Source organism: Pinus tabuliformis, chromosome J, assembly GCF_031772625.1.
Source record: "Pinus tabuliformis cultivar Carrire ecotype Pingquan chromosome J, CPIR1, whole genome shotgun sequence".
Taxonomy (NCBI): Eukaryota; Viridiplantae; Streptophyta; class Pinopsida; order Pinales; family Pinaceae; genus Pinus; species Pinus tabuliformis.
The window spans coordinates 1,185,632,892-1,185,655,802 of NC_142295.1; the positions used below are offsets into that span (position 1 = coordinate 1,185,632,892).

The 22,911-nt window shown below is 39.3% G+C and overlaps 1 protein-coding gene across 1 annotated transcript in view; it reads right to left on the reverse strand.

The window, feature by feature from the left end:
- Positions 1–304: 304 nt before the first annotated feature.
- The window catches only part of LOC149231321 (protein LOW PSII ACCUMULATION 1, chloroplastic-like), a 54,733-nt gene continuing 32,126 nt past the window's right edge, over positions 305–22,911 (reverse strand). Inside the window, exons 2-5 of the mRNA XM_089376268.1 lie at positions 1,280–1,879; positions 1,117–1,167; positions 785–995; positions 305–576 (exon numbers count right to left, since the gene is read on the reverse strand). Of these exons, the coding sequence (XP_089232394.1) occupies positions 857–995; positions 1,117–1,167; positions 1,280–1,879 (790 nt within the window). The 3' untranslated portion in view covers positions 305–576; positions 785–856. The remainder of the gene's footprint in view (positions 577–784; positions 996–1,116; positions 1,168–1,279; positions 1,880–22,911) is intronic.

Genomic DNA, 22,911 nt, shown 5'->3' on the forward strand with positions numbered 1-22,911 from the left:
TTGAGAGGGCAGTAATGGTAGAAAAATGTGGGAAGGAGCCCCATGGCTAAGTCTTCATGAAGTATGGAGAACTGGAATGCAGATGATCTGCTAATATTGGGGAATGAGAGGCCAATGAAGATGCTGGAATGCATTCAACAGAACGAACCAATACCAATGAAACACTATCTGTTGACATCCCTGAGCTTATTAAAGATGATAGAAACCTTAACCCTCACAGTAAACCAAAGAGTTGTCAAAAACCTGTGATTGCAAAATCTGAAAAATGACATTACAGTTGTTGTAGTTTATAAACCAGACGCAATCAGATTCAAACTGCTTCATATTTCTTTTGACATACTAAGTGTATTTTTGGCCTTTATCATGTGTAGCATGGCTACTATATACAATCGTTCAAATTTCATATTACAAGCACAAATAAGCAACCAAATAACCAGGTAATCCGGGTAACCAAACAGCAATTTGAGAAAACTCTTCTTTTGATTGCTGTTGCCAATGCATGTGAACGGCAGCCATAATGGAGACAATGGATATATCCAGCAGCTGAGATATGGGACCATTTTAGGCATCATCTTACTGCAAATATTATAACAAAATCAATTTTGAAGCTCAGGTCAAGATGTTTACCCATGTAGCAACACATGAAAAAAATCATAACACTATAAAAAAGCTATATATGCACTTCTTGCTATTATATTTATCCAGCTTGCATATCAGAAGAGTTAAAAGGGGAACAGGCCACATTAATGTATTGCTTTTTAAAGAAATCTGCTCTTTACATTACCTCTCAAAGCTTCTCTATGACTGCAACTTTGTGCTCATCATCTGATCTTCCCTGGAGATGACTAAGAGTTCTCTAAACTCTTCCATCCATTCCATCAAGCACACCAGACCAAATACCCTTTAAAGGTGGTAGTTGGGCTACAAATGCATTCCATGGAGGGTAACCAACTCCACTCCCTCGGACACGTCCATCCATACGCAGAGAGATGTATCTTAAGATCAAAGTTTTCATCTTGTTAGAAAACTAAAACTACTCATAAATAGGAAGATGCCACAATTTGTAGGATCTTCATTGGAGAAATGTTTAATTATAAATGTTGAATGGACACTTACACAGGCTGATCTTCGGCAACATTTGCCAATGACTTTTGTTCATTCAGCCACCTGCCAAAACCAAAAAAAATAGGATACAGCAGGTCACATTTTGTTTCGACCAAGAAGATAAATAAGTGAAATTACCTATGCCCATACATCTTAACTCAATAGATCTTCTTACTTTGACCATTCCGAAGTATAAATGGGAGTCAACCTCCATAGGCTTTTTCTTCTACTAATAGAACGTAGTCGTTCATCATCATTTTCGTCAGTTGAATTAGAATCTACATTTAAGGCCTGTAAGTTGGGTACCAAACCATCAGTGGCAAAATAGACCACCCTCACTCCTCGATCCAATAAATCCTTGGTGAAAGGATCACTCATTCTAAAGGCAGCTTCAATGAAGGCAGCAGGTCCAGCAACTATAATGAGACGGGCAAATCCTCTTAACTTGCTGATAGGAACTACCTCCTTCCCATTCACCTCTAACTTCAGATTAGCAAGGGTTTCTTCCCTTGAGAGCTTTGCTAGTTGTGCATTCTGAGCCTTCAGTTCCCTTGTGTAGAGAAAGGCGAACAAGGCAACTGCAGTCAAGTCAATACCCAACCCCTTGAGGACCTCTGGAGCTAGATCTGCATTTGGAGCATTTCTCAGTGCAGCAATCAAGCGAGTTATGGAAATCAGGCCTCCAAGACCACCACTTGCTATAAATGCAAGATAGAAAAACATCCTGACAGTCCGGAATGGAGAAAGGACTTCATTTCTTATCTTTGCTGCTGTACTGAAGAAAAGAATAAATTCAATGTCAGAATAAACCAAAGATTGGTGAATGAACTATGTGAGCTTGATCAAATCAATGTCAGAATAAACCAAAGAATGGTGAAAGAACCATGTGAGCTCAATCAAATCAGCTATGCAATAGGTGACATAAGCATGTAGAGTCTAGACTCTAGACCCACTACAATATTGCAAGAGGGTCAGAACTAGACAAACTTTCCCTTAGAATGGACATTACATCATGGCTTATCAAAAACTAAAGGTACAAATGAGAACGCAGGGAGCAATACTGGTAGCTAAATGGATTGTAAGAGCCATATGGTGGAATGTGCTGTGGTGGGCTCCTGTATGGCATCATATCCAAACAAATACAAATGTTGCAACCAATTAAAGACATTTCAGTATGTGTAACATTTATTAGTGGAGCAAAGGGCTTGGAAATCTCATGATCAAGAGTGCCCAAGAGGATATGGCAGCCTAGGCAGGTAATCACAGAGGGGCTTCACAGGGATATCCAAGGACCTCACAGTGGTTGGGACTTAGCATCAAGATTGATATGGACAAATCACCTGGATTCCAGGCAGATAAGCCTAACCCTTTTCTATCCAAGCAAAATAATGGCAAAAGAAGTTTTCAATGTTCACTCCTGGGGGGATTTGTGGGCCAAGGACTTGAGCAGGTGGATTTGGAGAGAAATCAATCCACAAAGGTAGCAGAGAATAGAAAAAATGCCTTTATAGCAGTCTGTAAAATCATACCTGAAGCCAATTTTTGCAACAGGAGCTTGGATGTGTAAGGACCAATCTTTTAAGACTGGAAGTGGTAATACAAAAAACCTTTTTTTTTATTATAGAACCAAAGAGTTTTATGATAGCACTCCCCCATGCTTCTCTATGACAGATGAACTCAATAGAAGGCAGTTCAGAATTCCCATGTCAGGTGAGCTAGGAGATCGCAAGGCATCTCGAAAGCACATGACGCATCAAAGCTAGAGCTGTCAGACAGCTGTGAATAACAACCTATCAGTTAACGATAGGCTACAACATACAGACTTTACATATGGTAGTTGTGAACCTTGCAGTGTAACCTGAATTTCTAGATTGGGTTGTAGCAGAATATCAGTCTCTGTTTATAACTTTATTGCCCCTCTCCGGCGGAAGGCAGCCATCTTTGGGGACAAGCAGATGATTCAACATGCAGGAAGAATTACATGGCAACACAAGTTTCAGCTAGGATAGGTATGTTCAGGAAAGATGGCGACTCTCCTGAAGTTGGAGCCGAGGCAGGCATGGTCACCCTCCTCGCTCATGAGGATGATAATACCCCTACTTTGGCTGGAAAAGTATAATAATATAATGTTTCTTCTGTTACACATTAAATAAATATAAGATGCAATTTTTCAAAAACAAAGAGCTAGTTCTGGTGTTCAATTATGACAGCTTGAGTAGCATTTTATTTTTATTGTTGATGATTAATAGTAAATCACTGAAATGTATCACGAAGAGCATAGAAGAATATTTTGAAATGAGCTCGACTAATCTGACCATAACAGCAGAAGATGCAAACAAAATGCTAAATTAAGAAATATGGTAACAACCCGAATAGAATTTCCTTGAAGTTTTCATGTCATAACAACATTTTTTTATGTTTATTGATGTTGTTTTCTTACTATTTTATGTTAAACTTATTTTTTAAGTATATATATATAGGCAAACCTCATCTGAACCTCATTAAAATACTGGAACTCGAATTGGACATAATTATTGTTGAACCCAAACCATGTGACTTAAATGGCCACTACAAGAACTGTGAATGGTGGTGGACTCACAAATCAGAGATTCCAGTTTTAAGCCAGGGTTATTAGTGAATTGTTATGTTTGATGATTTACAATTAAACGGTGTTGTCACCTAGATATACATATATCCACCTCATCAAAGGTCGTATCCTATGACTATAACCATGCATAAATACATTCTTTATTTACTTTATTGATGTTCTTGGCATCACAACCTTAATTGCATCCAGTTTAATCCATGTTATAAACTAGTTGATTACTACCAAAAAGCAACATCAAGTTGCAGATAGCAACATGACTCAAATGATAAGCTCATTTGTTTTTTACTATCCATCCTTAAGTATTGGTTAAGGATATACCTGCATGTGAGGTGTCTGACAAGAACCTACTCTCCCCAGTTGCTAACACCCATTTTATTGAGACTAAAATCTAGATGTCAGCTTGAAAGCCTTATATCTAGAACCTCAGCCATAATGAAAAAAAAATCTAATCATGTTGTCATTTGTCACATATGTATGTTTCATGACTAAGACGTATCATGGAAAACACAGCATAACCTAAGGTTTGCCAAAGTACTTTTTATTTAACCTTGACAACGTAGCTTAGTCATAAATCACTTTAATCAGATCTACGTGCAAAACTAGAAAAACAAGGTGATCATTGTGCTGATTCAAATTTCAGATATGCAAAATTCCAACAAATGCATGACAGAAATATATGTCTGGCTGTAAGAGAAGCTGAAAAAATCTTATTGCAGGTTAGATTCTATTTACAAATATAATACAATGCTCTCACCCAATTGCCTTTATTTTAGAAATTGCAAGTATAAATACACTCTCAACTAGTCAAAGTCACACTATTTGGGTCAGCTCCCAAATATGCATGACCAAGGTAGCACGAAGCGGGAGCATTTTTGAGAAGCAAAGCATTGGGAGCACCATTTTCAAAAAATCCTCAGAAGCGAAGCATCCTAGAAACATCTATCACACACACACATTCAAAAAAAACATCTAGAATGCCAAATTAGTTGAAAAATATACGAAAACATGCATATTTGTACATAAATCATGGCATCCATAGTACATTAATGATTAATTATTTGAGCATCAACCATCTACACTCTAGATTCTATCAATTACAAACAAACATACAAATTTTATTATTTTCAAGTCATATAATAGAAAGTAGACCATTGACTTATGGAATAGGTTATCTGGCCACCGTCAACAATAACATGACCATATACTTATGTTTTGCAAAATAGGACATCTATACACCAAAATATGAAGACCCAAAGGTCCAAAACAATAAATTGATCTAGATGCTAAACACCTCTCCACAAAAGAAGTGTTCAACAATTGTGAAAGCACCCAGGCTGCCAAATGTTGTAGCTGTGGTGTAGCACCACTCCTTGACAAACAATGCTCCACCATCGCTTATATTAGGGTCCTCATCATCAGTTTCATCCTTCATTCTTTTCCTCTTGTCTAGCCTTTGTCATTACCTTGATTATATAGAGACATCAGTCGACACTGCCCAATTTTGATCAAGCTGCCTAATCCAAGCCTTAAAATATGGTAGAAAAAGATTAGCATACATGATCAATGATTTTGGTTTGAGTGAAGGGTGCATTTTTGCTAAGGCCGTGACAAAGGAGTTCAACAATCAACACCACCAACACTAGGGTACATATAGGACTTGGTGTGATTAAATGTGAATCACATACCCTAATATATGATAGAATCTAATGAATGTTGCAATCCTATTAATCCTAAAATCTTGAAAATTGTTAAGTCTATTGAACTTTGAATGGGATATGAGACTCTATATTCTCCATATGAATTCCAATGATGTTGGAACCACTCCCAAAAATCTTGAAACAATTAATGGTAACGTTAAAAATTTAAGTAAAAGGATAATAGGGAGTTTCCAAGAAGTGTCTAGGGAGCTTCCAAAGAGGGTCTATTACCCACTACCAATGGGTGATCCCATAGGAGAATTTTTCTCCTAGATTTGTCTTCAGCTGTCAGCCAACGACCGCTAACAGCCACTAGTGTAGCAGATATATTGTGCCAATTAATCTCTGCTCCCTGAGCCAGTCATATGTCCCCTCGCCCATCTATCGAGAGAGTATGTTTGAAGGTGGGCCATTCATCCCTAAAGGTATGTTTTTCATTGTGAAATCGAGTGCTTATGCTTGTTTTTCCTTGGGCACTAATGGGTATGGATTATTGGGTGACTTGGAAGAAGGAAGGGTTTTGATTGTAGTCTTGTTCCCTCACCTTAAATGGGGGGTTAATCCTCAATCCTAGTCCCATGGGATCTCCCCTATTGGCTTATAGCTTCAATATCGAAAACCCTGATTTTGGTAGTGTAGTCCCCTTTTCCCATTTCACATTTTTCACTCCCCTCCACACATTACATGCCCTATTTCATCATCTTCCCTCTCTAGGTTCACATGACCAATGGGTCTAGAAGACTCTGGTACACCCCCTACCCTTTGTCCACATGTTTGGGTCGGGCTTGGAAATGTTTCTCCGGAGGTTGATGCAGCTAAAAAAAAGATGAAAGCATATCATGGCCACAAATGGAAGAAAAAGAATATAACAAAATGCAAAAGATGGCCAAGACATTAAAAAATAACACATGGGAAAGAGCCAAACATGAGCTCTACCCCTTCATTATGGCCATCACCCTGGTTCCTAGGGCCCCATGAGTGCCCCCACATCATTGAGAAACCCATGCACGTACCAACCCCTAGTGGGGGATGAACTGCCCCACCTTAAGGTGGGTAATAACTGCTTATATCATACACAAGATGCTCTTATCTCCTGAAGTCCTCAGTAGTAATAATTAAAAAAATCAAGAAAAGGAAAAAGGCAAATAATGAAGGGTGGAAAAACAAAGGTCGGGGTAACTCATGTACCACGATTGCTCCCTCATACATCTATACACCCAAGTGTGTGGACATCCCTCATCATTACCACCCTTGAACCCATGGCATTTGGCCTTGAGACCCCTATGTCCCAGTCCACCTCATCATTGTCCACATGACCCCTGTCACTTGAAGGATGTACCTTGGACATGTCTTTCCCTTTAGGAGGTGGAAACACCTAATAGGGTTGTTTATTAGCCACTCCTACCTAGGGAGGTAACAATATTACATGCTCAAAGCCCCAAATTTGGAAGGGAAGCCCATTATGAAGTCTCATTTGTGCCCTTGATTAACAAGCTTGGTTCACTTAGATGCACTAATGAATTATTGTACCTGATGGTGAGGAGACGCATTGGATCTTATATGTAATTGGCAAGTGGTTTCATCATGGGCCGGGCAACTTAATTGGGGCCCAAGCCCACCAAAGGATCATATTGACATTTGTAGAGGATGCGTTGAGAGTCATGGGACTTCATCTTGCGTATTAGCATCATTCCACACCATAGGCACCTTCAGTAGTTTGTTCATTGCCCCACATTATCTGCGAGCTGGTGCACTTGGAACAACGTGACCCAGCCGGCTTAGCATGAACAGGGCAGTTGATCCAAGGCCCAAAGGAGGTTTGTCTCACTCTTGAGACATGAGAGGGCAAGCACCATCATCAGAGCCCTCATTTGGAGCAGTCTACAAGCTTATCTTTCATCAGGAAACCCATGAGACTAGCAGTTGTTCACCAAGACCACCTTGGAGCACCACATGATGACTTACATAAAAATTTAGGGGGTTATCCCCTTGTCCATCATTCATGGAGGCCTCTCTCTCATCATGGCACCTAGAGGACTCAATAAGGCCCTCCAACGTCCCTTCTTCATCATGTCATCATTTTAACTCACTTATGGATGGCTTCTTCATAACTTTTGATGGCTACTTCGTTGGCTTGTAACCAAGACTTGTTATTAGCACATTATTTTATAATTTTTGGGGCTAATTAGGCTAAATCAAACTCGGAGAGACTCATATAAATAAGAGATGAGTCTCATTTGTGAGAAATCATCATCATCACTTCGATCTTTCTCTTGTAAAAAATTTCGCACTTTTTCTCTTGGATGCTAGTGGAGACTCTTTGATGCATTTCGATATCTTTGGAAGCTAAAATTTCGATTTTTTTTGGAGCTACTTCATGATTTTTGAATGGATATATCAATTTATCATCTTGTAAGTGATTTTTGTTGAATATTTTTTTTTGTTCTAACGTCTAGTGTATGGAATTGTTACAACTAGTAAATACTCTTATGCCCTAATTCGTTGAATATTATTTTGGATAGCTATTTGGTTGGTAATTGCATCTATTACTCATTGCATGACAATTGATGAATGTTCCTAGTGGATACGATTTTCATTTTCTTCCATGAATCTTCATAAACCTTGGGTGGGTAAATGTTAAAGATTTGTTGCTAAGGCATCATTCTTTTGTTGATTTGTGGTAGCATCAGATGTGCTCTAGCCACGAAATTTGGTGGAGAGGTTGGGGCACATGAGATCTCCAATACCCAGAGAGGGTTTGGGCAGATTCTAAACAGTTCAGGAGATATTAAAGTAATTAATATTTTTAATGGAGTCCCTAAGTCTAAACTTGGGGAAATTAAAATATTAATGTGGATTAATATAAACTGTGTTAGAATGGTCCAAAATACATGGATCAAGCCAGATCTAATCTTAGCCGTTGATTAGGGACTTAATCTCGGCCATTGATATGTGAACGAGAAAAGTATAAGAGGAGGCTTGAGGGTCACTTGGAGAACACACTAGATGATCAGTAATTCTATTCTCTAGAGCGGGTTTGCTAAGATAGATAGAATCAGTGATCGGAGTTGCAGCTGAGGGGCATTGAGTACAGAGATACAGAGAGGTAGAGATAGTGTCGGGAGATCAGCGCAGGAGCTAGAGAGAGTGACGCAGTAGCAGCTAGGGCTCATGCAAGGCCACGCAAAGGTAGCCAGGAGCTGCTCAGTGCTTCAGAGAGGCCATCGTTGCTAACGCAGAGGGCTAGAAGGCTGACGCAGGGCCTCCTGAGGCTAACGCAGACCCATTCAGGGTGACGCAGGGCCAATGCTAGGCAGAGAGAGGCTGACGCAGTCCAGAAAGGCTAATGCTGGGGTTTCTGGGGTAGATTGGAGCTGAGGAGTTGCGGAAGGTTTATCTGGGTTTCAGCTGGGACATTTGTCTCAGACTGAGAGGTACTACTACCAAGGAAATTCTCTGTTGGGTAAGCCGGATTTGGCACCCAGATTGTACTCTGAAATTTCTTAATAACAAATACAAAGGCAGAAAGGCGAATGAATGGGCTATTACACAGTAAGAAACAAAAGAACGTAATAGTGTACAGGAACCGTTGGATCAGTCAAATCAACGTACGAGATTGTGTGCAATAGACGGCTAAGATTAAGTCACGCAAGATAAAGTCAAGAAGATGAATGGCAGAGATTAAAACCACGTGCAGGATAGTGGAGCGGTCTTCGTAGGCGGTAAGCAGTATCTTGCACGCCCTCAAAGCGGTAAAGGGTATTCTATAATTTCACGCGATTAGACTAAGTGAATGACACGTAGCACGAGAAAACTACTTTTCTCGCACAGGCTCAACCTATTATCGTTCGCGCAAGAATCTGCGCGAGATTGCGTGATAGTTGTTCGATTGAATGAGTCACATCGACAATGGAGAACCAGAAATAGTGATGTCGATGTTGGTGAAAGGAGCATGTGAACCACTGAACCTCCATAAAGCACCAATTGATCAGGTAACATCAAAGATGAGGATTGAACCCATACAACTATGGAATTAATATGTCTATGTTGCATAGATATTGAAGGGATTTTAGGTAAGAATTCCTTCAATCGAGATTTGATATCATAAATTGATATGTTTTTGTGATTTGAATGATTTATGTGAATAATATTCCACTTAGCGTGGTAAAGGCATGAAGCCTTAGTCATATAAAATTTGCTTAATATGTTAAAAGCATTCATATGGAATAAAATGCTATGTCAAATGTGTTGTTTATGAACTAATAACTAAGGAAATTCAAGACTTATGATCCTATTGCAAGAATAAAATGCCATGTGAGATAGTCATGTATAAATCCATAGTGGTGTTGGATATAGAAAGGCTATAGTGTTGCACAAGTGTCCAATGGTCTCCCTACTTTTGTTGGTGTCCCAAACTGTAACCTTCTTTCCAACACTACGAACACCTTTAGAGGGGAAGATTTTCCCGAGGGATTGCAAAGCAAAGAAAAGAAATGTCTTGTAGTATGCCTGAGGGGCTATTTAGCAAAGGTTTTGCGCTGGGCTAAAGAGGAATGTGACTAGATGGTTGAGCAGGTATTGGGGAAGTAATTGGATGATGTGTCAAAGTATTGGCTAGACCTTCCAATTCATCATGGTGGAATACAGGACATAAGAATATAGTCGCATCGAGAGGTGCACTACAACCCAATATGGGGAAGATGTTGTAGTGGCCCATAAAACGACGTGTTAAATCAAACAATAATAATAAAACATAATGTTGGCTCAATCAAAAAAATAATAAAGATGATAAATTGATTCAATTCAATTTGTTATATGAAAATTTGTTTTTATTAATAAAATTACACACAATATTTTCAATAAAAAAATCATAATATGCATACCTTAAAATAAATTTAAATAATAATGATAAACATGAGATCTCTAAAACCCAGAAATCGTTTCTGGAAATTCCACTTAGAAATGACTTAATTAGATTATTAGTCAATTTTTAAATATTTCCTAAGTCTAAACTTAGGGAATATGACTAATGAATTAGAATTAATTAAGTTATGGTGTGAATGTTCTAGAAAGTTGAAACTCACACAAATCAACTTCAAGTTAATCCTAGCCATCGATTAAGATATAATTTTGGATGTTGAAGTCTCAACAGAGGATTATAAGAAGTCAATGGGGCTTGGAAAAATCACTTGTGCAGTTCGATTTCATTAGCAGATCGATTTCCTCAGTAGCATCATTCAGTTGCCGAAGAGAGAGCCAGAGAAATCGAAGCAGTGAGAGAGGGGCAAGGGCAATGAATCCAGAGGAAGGATTCCAATTCCGGTGAGTGCATTTGCAGAGAGGCAGAGAAGCCATAGTGAGGCTGACGCAGAGCAGCGCAATAGCCTCTAGAGGCAAAGACGAATTGCTGGGGAGAGGCAAAGTTTCAGCGCCAGAAGCTGGGCAGAGGTTCCAAAGGCCAGGAGAGAGATTTTCCCAGACAACAGTTGATCATACAACTTGAGGAGTTGTTCTGAGATGAGTGCAAGAACAACTGCATTAGGGTAACGTAGTGACTGCACAGAGCTAGTTTAGACGACTCAATTTGAGCTGAGGTCAGTGCCCAGATTTGCCTGTTGAGTGAGGGGATTTCCTCACTAGATTTTTCTTGCCAGTTTTTCTTTGTAGTATTGTCAGTTTCGGCAACCAATTGTACTCATATTATTTCATTGTTGCATAATAATTAAAACCCTCAACTAATACACCGATTTTCCTGAGTTGGGTTTTTCCGAGGACATTGGTCCAAAAAATAACTATGTTATTTTGTGTGTGTGTGCTAGTATTTCTTCCAGTGTTTATTTCTTCCGTAGTTTATTTGTGTAGGTTGTAGCGTGATTGATTCAATATTTGTTGTAGTACATAGTAAATAAATTGTTAAAAATTAATTTAACAATTAGGAGAATTATTTCCAGTCGGTGCAATAGGAATCGGGTTTCCGATTTTTCACATGGTATCAAAGCACATATGATTGGCCAAAGAGCTCAGTAGCGAAGGAAGAGGGAGTTTCGTTGTTCATTGAGGGGCAATAGATCAAAATGCCAGAAGTAGCGCAGTCACCTTGGCCAAGAGGTCAAATTTCTTGAGGAGAATCGATTTTTCTGAGAGGGACAGAAAAATTCGACTTTCCAGATTGAGGAATTTTAGAGGCAGAGGGAGCAGCCCAGTATTTTCACAAAGCAGATCTCTAGCTGGACGCAGTAGTTTTGCAACAGTTTGCTAGAGCAAAGCTAGCGTCGAGTGGAAGAAGAGCACACACTGAGGGAAAATTCTCCTCAGGGAATTTCTAGTCTCAAGAAGTTCAATTTCCCTTGCAAATCAGCGGTCGTTGTGTGTAGAGTTTCTCACTCCAAAAGGGAGTGTGAATAGCTGAGAAGCATCTGAGCATAAGGGAAGAGAAGATTTTCAACATTGTTTGAGATGGCCACTACTGGACTTCGAGATCAGGACAGGTTGGATGGTGCTTCCAACTATGTCATCTGGAAGGCAAGGGTGTGCTTCCTTCTGAATGAATATGGCCTGAAACCATTCATAGATGTAGTGGTAGCTATCCCCACGAATGCAGATCAACTGAAGGAGTACAAAAAAAAGATGGCGCGGGCAAAGAGGTTTATCTTTGATGGTGTTCGGGATCACATTGTTTCTCACATAGCTGGCAACGATACTGCCAAGGAGATGTGGGATACACTTTCCACACTGTACCAGGGCACTTCCAAGCAGTGGAAGATGTACTTAGAGGAGAAGCTGAGATGCACCAGGATGCAGAAAGGGGAACGCATAGACCCCTTCCTCACCAGGATTCAGGAGATCCGAGACCAGCGGTCAGCTGTTGGGGCAACGCCTCAACCCACAGAGCTAGTGCGATTGGCACTAAACAGTGTCTCCGAAGAGTGTAAGGTATTCGTCCAAAGCATTTTGGGCAGAGAAAACTTGCCAAGGTGGGACAAGATGTGGGTCGATTTGCAGCAAGAGGAGTTGAGATGAGACTTAGTGAAGAACTCCATCAGTGGCAGCAGCAGCGGATGGAAGCAGGTGAAGGAGGAGGAGAATGTGGCCCTCGCATCAAAGGGTCCTGGTCAGGGACATGGGGAGTAGCAAAAGAGGAAGAAGGACCTGTCAAAGGTCAAGTGCTTCAAATGTGGTGAGCTTGGTCACTACAGCACCCAGTGTCCTCTCAGGAAGAAGGACAAGGAGGAGAAGCAGGCAGCCTCAGCAGAGATCGATAGGTTGTCCTCCAGGCTGGCGGAAGACTTCTCCATGTTCGTTGACATACCCCAAGGAGTGAAGTGGGGAGACTTGGTGTTGTAGCCCCAAAGTGCTACAAACGGGTAGGATTCTTGAAGAGGTCCACCTCTTGAATCAATACCTTGCTACGGGGGCCCATAGTTTTCAGTAGCAAGATGGATTAGTGGCAGATGATGCAGTCAGATGTCAGAATAGTAGATGCAGAGTCTAGTAGCAGTCGGATGCTGAGAAGCGCAGTGCAGAGTTGGCAATAGTGCAGGTGGCACAGAGTAGAGTCAGCAACAGCCCAGATGCCTCAGTGACAATGTTGGAAATAATACTAAGAGGGGGGTGACTCAGTATTATCAGATCAATTATTTTATTTCCTAAACAGAATTATATACGCTACTTCAATGAAGTGAACTAGCGTGTACACGCAACTGTGCTTAAAGAAACCAGCGTATATGCAGAGAACTTGTGATTTAGACAGTTTATCATGTGTTGAGCTTAAACTAGTATATCAGAGATTTATTAGACAGTGCAGCAAAAGCAGAATAAAGCATCACACATAAGAAACACACATGAATACCAAGATTTAAGGTGGAAACCTAATGTGGATCAAAACCAGCTGCTGTTGTTGTCTCTGTCTTCATTTAATAATAAGAAAATCAGTTTACAACATTGTACTGGTGCAGACTCATACCAGTACGCAGGCTTCTACCTGCAGAAGGTTACAACCTTCTCTCGTTCTCCAGCTTCTACTGGAAGGGAGCTACAACCCCCTAGCTCTTGTACTAGCGGATATGTTTACTAGTACGTAGGCACCGACCTACAGAAGGCTACGACCTTCTTTCTTTCTCCAGGGACCACATTTCATAAATTTTCAGACTGGATGCTCCTAGTACACAATAATACACATGAAGGCCTTGTTTCATCCATTTTCATACTGGGCCCGTCAACAACATTGAAGCTTAGAATCAATCATCATTGCAATACAACCATCAACTACATTTGCATTAACCAATCACTGAAACTCAATCATCACTCTCTGAATCAAATAAACTCAATCAATCACTGACAACCTCTGACACAACTGAATCAACCATTCATTCATACATAATCAACTTCAACAAATCCACTGGAACAGATAGATCACTATAACCAGTACACAGATCTGAACCCAGAATACTGCATCATCATTCAGAACCAGTTGTAACCTCAAAAACATGCATCAGAGTGTATACGCAACTTGGAACAGTCGAACCAGCGTGTATACGCAACTTCATCAAAGCGAACCAGCGTATAGATCTGCAAATACTTACTTATAACTTCGCTGCACTTCCCGACTTTAGACATACCCAGATCATCAAATATAAAGGGTAAAATATGTGTTAGCAATCAGATCTATCCCATCAGATCACATAATGATTAGTCATTATGATCCTGATCCATCATTAGATCTCATCCATCATCACTGAAGCAAATCACAATCTATCAATTTGAACACTGTCGCCAGAATGCAGTCACCAGAACATAAAGCAAAACCCAGAACTCTGCATCAACAACCAGAACCAACTGTAACTTCAAACATCATAGTTCATAAGGTATATGCTACTTTGATGTGTCAAACCAGCGTGTATACGCGCTTTTACCAAAGCGAAACAGCATACATGAATGCTAACTTAAAACTTCACAGACATTCCAGACTTCAGTCATACCCAGATCATATCATTTACAGAATAAAACATGCATCAGTATTCAGATCTAGATTGTCCATGATCAAACCACATAATGATAATACGTTTAAGGCTTTGTGGTCCCGATCCATCAACCATCATCAACCACAAGGGTGCATCCTTAGATTAGATCAAGCAACGCATCAGAAGCTCATAACTTGCATATATGATCTAACACTTCAGAAGATATTCAATACTTGCACACCTTTGCCTATTGATCTTCTCCTCCTTATATAGTTTTGGGCCTTTCTCAATACCTTGGACCAAAACGACTTAGGACCAATACCTTAGACCAAATACCTAGGGTCAATACCTCGGACCAAATACCTTGGATCAAAATACCTTGGACCAAATACGTCGGACCAAAAACTTATTTTTCCAACATGTACGCGCTTTTCCTCTTGTGAAAGTGCGTGTATACGTTATATGCTCCTTTTGTTCTGTTAACCCGCGTGTATACGCTGCTTGGACAAAGTGAACCAGCGTATACCTTTCTTCTTCAATCTTGGAGTCTGATTTGTAATCCTTAACCTGTTGCACTATGAACTGTCCATCTGAGTGTGTTGCCATCAAAGACAACACCTGTATCATAATGCCAACAATCTCCCCCTTTGGACTTGATGGCAATAATAACACCAATACATTCTCCCCCTTTGACATCAAGGGCAAAGGGCGGACCAAGATATTCTTTCCCCTATGTTGTTCATGCTCCCCCTGAGTACATGCTGAATTCTCTGATTGAGCTCCCCTTTGTACATGCTAAGATGCACTGAAACCGTCCATGCTCCCCCTAAGCACAAGCAGAGTCTGCAAAAATATTCTCCAAAAGAATAACATGACTCTATAACTCAACTAAGTGAGTATGATCTTCCTATCACCAATGACTCATACATACATTCATCTCCCAACCAAGTGGGGATATACCAAATTTGACTCATCCACCCAACCAAGTGGGGATATACCAATTGTTTATACATGACAGAAATATAATTACATCATCCATCTTATGCAAAGTGGGGATACAAATTACATCATTTGTCCAATAGGACTCATTCAAATGTATGAGAAGACATATCACATCCTAGACTTTTACATGACTTAAGCAACAAAAGGTATAAATATCTGAAGCCATAGCTGGACTCAGCAACCATAATGCCAACAATGCAGAATGCGAGTGAAGGTTAATGCTCCCCCTGAACCTGTGCTACCTGTGCATTGTTAACAAGTCAATGATCAAGGCATCTTTGTCAGTTAGATAAAAATTAATGAACAGAGCATATCAATAGACTGTGATCATCAACATCAGACAAAGCACCCATATCAGAGCCTGCCCCACTGTTTTTCTTGTCTGAAAACATATACGCTCCTTGTCCCACAGAAACCCGCATGTGTATGCGACTCGACTTCATGAAACACACGTATAATAACCTTTCTCTGAAAAAATTAGATTTAACAGCAGGATGATGCAGCAACTACTCCCAACTTTTGTCTGAGATATTCAAATGTTTCTCTGGGCAGTGGTTTAGCGAATATATCAGCAACTTGTTCTTTGAAGGGAACATACTCCAATTCGACTTTTTGTTCAAGCACTTGTTCATGTAGAAAATGGTATTTGATGGGTATGTGCTTGGTCTTGGAGTGCATGACTGGATTCTTTGAAATACCAATGGCACTTGTATTATCACATAGAATGGAGATGGGTGGAGTATATGTGATCTGAATGTCTTGCAAGGTTTGCATCATCCAAAGTAGTTGTGCAACAAGATGCAGCAGCCGCATATTCTGCTTCAACTGTAGATAAAGCAATTGAACTTTGTTTCTTGCTGAACCAAGACACTAACCTGGAACCCATATAGAATGCACCACCACTAGTGCTTTTTCTGTCATCAACACTTCCTGTCCAATTTGCATTTGTATGTGCATGAAGAGTAAGATCTGCATCTTTACGATACCATAAACCAAAGTCCTGAGTTCCTTGAAGATATTTGAAAATTCTTTTGACTGCCTGAAGGTGTGATTCCTTTGGATTTGCTTGGAATCTTCCAACTATTCCTATTGCATGCGTGATGTCAGGTCGGGTACCTGTTAGATAAAGCAGACTGCCAATCATGGATCTGTAAGTTGGTTGATGCACTGTTGTTGATTCATCGTTTGAGCTGAGACTGCATCCTGTTGCCATTGGGGTACATACAGGTTTAGAATCTTCCATTCCGTACCTTTTCAAGATCTGACTGAGATATTTGGTTTGTGAAAAAAAATACCATCTTTATTTTGTTGAACTTGTAGACCAAGAAAATGGGTAAGTTCACCAAGCAAGGACATTTCAAATTCTTGCTGCATTACTGAAGCAAAATTTTGTCTCATGGATTCTTCATTGCTACCAAAAATGATATCATCAACATAAACAATGATAATTAGCAATTTATCAGTTTCAATCTTTGTATATAGATTGTTATCTGTTGAACCTTTTGTAAAACCTTGTTGGTGTAGATATTTGTCAAGGCGGTAATACCAGGCCCTTGGAGCCTGTTTCAGACCATAGAGGGCCTTTTTGAGTCTGCATACAAGTTTTGCATCATTTCCAAGAATGAATCCTTCTGGCTGTTCAATATAAACTTCTTCTTCTAAATCTCCATTCAAGAAGGCTGATTTCACATCCATTTGGTGTACTTTGAATTTTTGAAAGCTAGAAAGAGCAAGAAACATCCTTATGGCTTCAAGTCTGGCAACAGGTGCAAAAGTTTCTTCAAAATCTATACCTTCTTGTTGAGCATACCCTTTACAAACAAGTCTGGCCTTGTTTCTAATGACTTCTCCATTTTCATTTAGCTTGTTTTTGAATATCCATTTAGTTCCTATAATATTTTTATCATGAGGTCTAGGAACTAATTCCCAAGTATCATTTTTTTCAATTTGCTCAAGTTCTTCATCCATGGCCTTGACCCAACATTCATCTTTGCATGCTTCTTTTACATTTTGAGGTTCGGTGGAGGATAGTAATGCTAGATAGCTTGAGGTCCCTATAATATTTCTTCTTGTCTATACACCTACCTCTTTTTCCCCTAATATTTGAGTTTCTGGATGATTTTTCTGAACATACTTGGACGGAGTCTTTTCTTCTACCATTATCTCTTCTTCCGATGCTTCATTGGTTTCTTCTTCAATATGATTTTGACTTGATGTGGGAAAATAATCTCCATCTTCTTCATTGTCATAATCTTCTGTTGATTTTATCTGTTTTGGATTTTTGCATGCTTCATCAACTACAACATCAATGCTTTCAACAATTTTTCCAAGTCTTTTATTATAACATTTATATCCTTTACTTCTTGAAGAATAACCAAAAAGAATACCTTCATCTGCTCTGGGTTCAAACTTACCAAGTTTTTCATCAATCCTTTTGATGTAACATTTGCTCCCAAAAACTTTAAAGTATTTTACAGTAGGAGTCTTACCATACCAAAGTTCTTGTGGAGTTTGAGTGTTGTTTACCCGAACATTTGTTTGGTTGAGAATAGTTACGACAGCGAATGCAGCTTCACCCCAGAAGGTTGCAGGAGTTCCAAATTCATCTAGCATAGCTCGAGCCATTTGTTGAACTGTTCTGTTCATTTTTTCAACCACTCCATTTTGCTGAGTCCTTGCAGTGGAGAATTGCCTTTTTATTCCATGTTGTTCACAAAAGTCAAAGAATTCATCCGAGGTAAATTCCCCTCCTCGATCAGATCTGAGGCATTTGATTTTTCGATTTGATTCATTTTCAACCAAAGCTTTGAAGTCTTGGAACTTTTCAAAGACTTCATCTTTGTGCTTGAGCAGAGCTATCCAACACATTCTGGAAAAATCATCAACGAACAAAATAAAGTATTCTTCTCCACGAGGTGACTTTTTCCTTGATGGTCCACATAAATCAATATGGACAAGTTCAAGAGGCTTACTAGCTGACCCTTCCATTTCCATGAAGTGAACTCTGATTTGCTTGCCAATTTGACACGGTTTGCATATTGTATTTTCTGGGATGCTGATATCTGGAAGATCACGAACAGCCTTGAATCTGCATGCTTTCTTATTTGAGAAAATCTTAGATGTCCCAATCTTCTATGCCACAGCCAGTTTTCATCATTTTTGCTTAGATAGCACTGTTGTTGTCCTCCCTTGAGTATGTATAAGTTGTTTCGAGTTCTTGTACCTTTGATCACAGTCTCTCTTGTATCAAGCTCACGAACAACACATCCGTTTGATCGAAACACCACTTCATTTCCTTGATCACACATTTGACTGACACTCAACAGGTTATGCTTTAAACTGTCTACATACATAACATTTCCAGCTTTAACCTTTTCTTTCAAGAAAACAGAGCCTTTACCTTTTATGACAGCAGGAGTTTCGTTTCCAAATGAGACATTCTTTTCCTTTTCTAAGGCATTATATGAGTGAAGTTTTTCTTTGTCACCTGTCATGTGTTTTGAGCATCCACTATCGATGTACCACTGATTTTCTTGTCCTTCTGCATACAAGGCTATACCACATCTTTCTGTTTGAGATTCTTTCCTTCTCCATATCTTGGGATTTAATGGAGTTTGCTCCTTTTGAGATGATTGCCGAAATTTGCTCCTGCATTCAGATTCTTCATGACCAAAGTTGTTATAGATTGAGCATTCTATTTCATTTTCAAGAAGAGAAAAGTTATTATAGGAACTTTTCTTGATCCCTGTTACATTCCTTTGATTTCGTGCTTCTCTAGTCATGATGGTTTTGTAAGCAACACATTGAGCAGCTTTGTGTCCAAAATTATGACATGAAAAACATTGCCCATTAAAGAAGTTCCTGCGACTATCGAATCTATTGACCTGGTGATTGTAGTTTCTATTGATATTCATCTTTGGAGCAAATTGAGTATGATTTACCTGAGGTTGGTTGTGGCTTCTCTTCATCTTTGAAGTAAATTACCTGGTGATTTGCTTTATGCCTTTGTTGACGATTGTCATACTGTTCACTGGTCTTTGCTGCATCAAGATAGCTTTTGGTGGAGGTTGATGGCTTCTATGATTGAGATGCTTCTTCAGTATATCCAAGACCTATCTTTATCAGAGAAACTCTGAACTTTGATAATTTCATTTAAAGTTTTTGATCCTTTAGCAAATCTAAGATTGAGAGATTTCGTTTTCTCAAGATCCTTTCTTAGACCCACAATTTCACATTCTAGTTTTTCATTGTGTTTTTCTTTTTCAGCAAGTTGGTATGTTAAGGTATCTATAATCATATTCTTTTCTTCTAAACAGATTTTGAGTTTAGATATTTCTTCATGAAGGTCTTCCTCTTCTAAAGCATCCCAAAAATTATCATTGTCATAAGCCATGAGAAGTCTGTAATCTTGTCCAGTTTCATCTTCATCACTATTAGATAAACCATCACTATCTTCATGAGTATAGTAACTCCTTTTATTCACAACTTGTTTTCTATTCCCTTTTGCATATTCCTTTCCTTTTTCAAATTTATCTTTATGAGGACATCTGGCAGCATAATGACCGACTCTGCCACAAGAAAAGCATTTGAAGGGTAACTTACCTCTAAACCTTCCAGAACCCCGTTGAAGCTTTTTGACAAAGTTTACCTCATCTTCTTCTTCTAAAATATGTCTTGATTCATTGTGTTCTTCCTTTCCTTTTGTTGAAGCTTTGAATGCGGCTTCTCTCATATCTGATGGTCCTCCTTTTCTCATCTCAAAGGCAGTTAAGATTCCGTGAAGCTGCGTCATAGTGATATTCTGCAGATCCTGTTTTTCTTCTATGGCAGACACTTTGGATTCAAATTTAGCAGACAAGGATCTCAAAACTTTCTCAACTAAGGTAACTTCCTTAATTTCTTCACCCAGATTCTTCATACAATTGACAACCTCATCTATTCGTAGTAAGTAACTAACTATGCTTTCATCACTATGCATCTTAAGAGTTTCATACTGAATTCTGAGAGTTTGAAACTTAGCATGTTTTACCTGAGAGTCCCCTTCGTAGCTCAGAACGATTTTGTCCCATATTTCTTTGGCTAATTTGAGCTGCACGACTGCCGTATCTGTAGGAATTGCTGTTGGAAATGTATATCCTCCTTCCACAATTTCCCAGACATCCGTTCCAAGCGATTGTAAATAGGCTGTGGTTCTTATTTTCCAATAAACAAAGTTGCTCCCATCGAAGATTGGCGGTTTGATGGATCCCATGCTTTCTTGATTAGTCATGTTGATGGATCTCCCTTCAAGCGATCAAGCTTCTTTTGAAGGACGTACTCTGATACCAATTGTTGGAAATAATACTAAAAGGGGGGTGAATCAGTATTATCAGATCAATTATTTTATTTCCCAAATAGATTTATATACGCTACTTCAATGAAGCGAACTAGCATGTACACGTGACTGTGCTTAAAGAAACCAACCTATATGCAGAGAACTTGTGATTTAAACAGCTTATCATGTGTTGAGCTTAAACCAATATATCAGAGATTTCTTAGATAGTGCAGTAAAAGCAGAATAAAGCATCACACATAAGCAACACACACGAACACCAAGATTTAAGGTGGAAATCCAATGTGAGTGAAAACCACCTGCTGTTGTCGTCTTTGTCTTCTTTTACTAATAAGAAAATATGTTTACAACATTGTACTGGTGCAAACTCATACCAGTACACAGGGTTCTACCTACAGAAGGTTACAACCTTCTCTCATTCTCCAACTTCTACTGGAAGGGAGCTACAACCCCCTAGCTCTTATACTAGTGGATATGTTTACTAGTGCGTAGGCGCCGACCTACAGAAGGCTACGACCTTCTTTCTTTCTCCAGAGAGCACGTTTCATAAATTTTCAGACTGGATGCTCCTAGTACACAACAATGCACATGAAGGCCTTGTTTCATCCATTTTCATACTGGGCCCATCAACAACATTGAAGCTTAGAATCAATCATCATTGCAATACAACCATCAACTACATCTGCATTAACCAATCACTGAAACTCAATCATCACTCTCTGAATCAACCAAACTCAATCAATCACTGACAACCTCTGACACAACTGAATCAACCATTCATTCATACTTAATCAACTTCAACAAATCCACTAGAACAAATAGATAATTGTAACCAGTACACAGATCTGAACCTAGAATACTGCATCATCATTCAGAACCAGTTGTAACCTCAAAAACATGCATCAGAGTGTATACGCAACTTGGAACAGTCGAACCAGCGTGTATACGCAACTTCATCAAAGCAAACCAGCGTATAGATCTGCAAATACTTACTTATAACTTCGCTGCACTTCCTGACTTCAAACATACCCATATCATCAAATATAAAGGATAAAACATGTGTTAACAATCAGATCACATAATGATTAGTCATTATGATCCTGATCCATCATTAGATCTCATCCATCATCACTGAAGCAAATCACAATCAATCAATCTGAACACTGTCACCAGAATGCAGTCACCAGAACATAAAGCAAAACCCAAAACTCTGCATCAACAACCAGAACCAACTATAACTTCAAACATCATAGTTCATAAGGTATACGCTACTTCGATGTGTCGAACCAGCATGTATACGCGCTTTTACCAAAGCGAAACAGCGTACATATCTACAAATGCTAACTTAAAACTTCACAGACATTCCAAACTTCAGTCATACCCAGATCATATCATTTACAGAATAAAACATGTGTCAGTATTCATATCTAGATTGTCCATGATCAAACCACATAATGATAATACATTTAAGGCTTTATGATCCCGATCCATCAACCATCATCAACCACAAGGGTGCATCCTTAGATCAGATCAAGCAATGCATCAAAAGCTCATAACTTGCATATATGATCTAACACTTCAGAAGATATTCAATACTTGCACGCCTTTGGCTTATTGATCTTCTCCTCCTTATATAGTTTTGGGCCTTTCTCAATACCTTGGACCAAAACCACTTAGGACCAATACCTTAGACCAATTACCTAGGGTCAATACCTCGAACCAAATACCTTGGACCAATACCTTGGATCAAAATACCTTGGACCAAATACCTCGGACCAAAAACTTAGTTTTCCAAAATGTGCGCGCTCTTCCTCTTGTGAAAGTGCGTGTATACGTTATACGCTCCTTTTGTTCTGTTAACCCGCGTGTATACGCTGCTTGGACAAAGTGAACTAACGTATACATTTCTTTCTTCAATCTTGGAGTCTAATTTGTAATCCTTAACCTGCTGCACTGTGAACTGTCATCTGAGTGAGTTGCCATCAAGGACAACACCTGTATCATAATGCCAACAGACAACACAGATACTAGCAGCAGTCAGAGACTCGGGTGATAGATGCATCATACTAATCACAGTTGATTCAGTACTTAGGATGTTTTTTAGTTGCAGATGTTGCAGTTGCAACAGCAACAGATGAAGAGGGAGTTGCAGTGCAGATGCAGTATTGATAGCAAGGTCAGCAACAGTACAGATGAAACAGATATCAG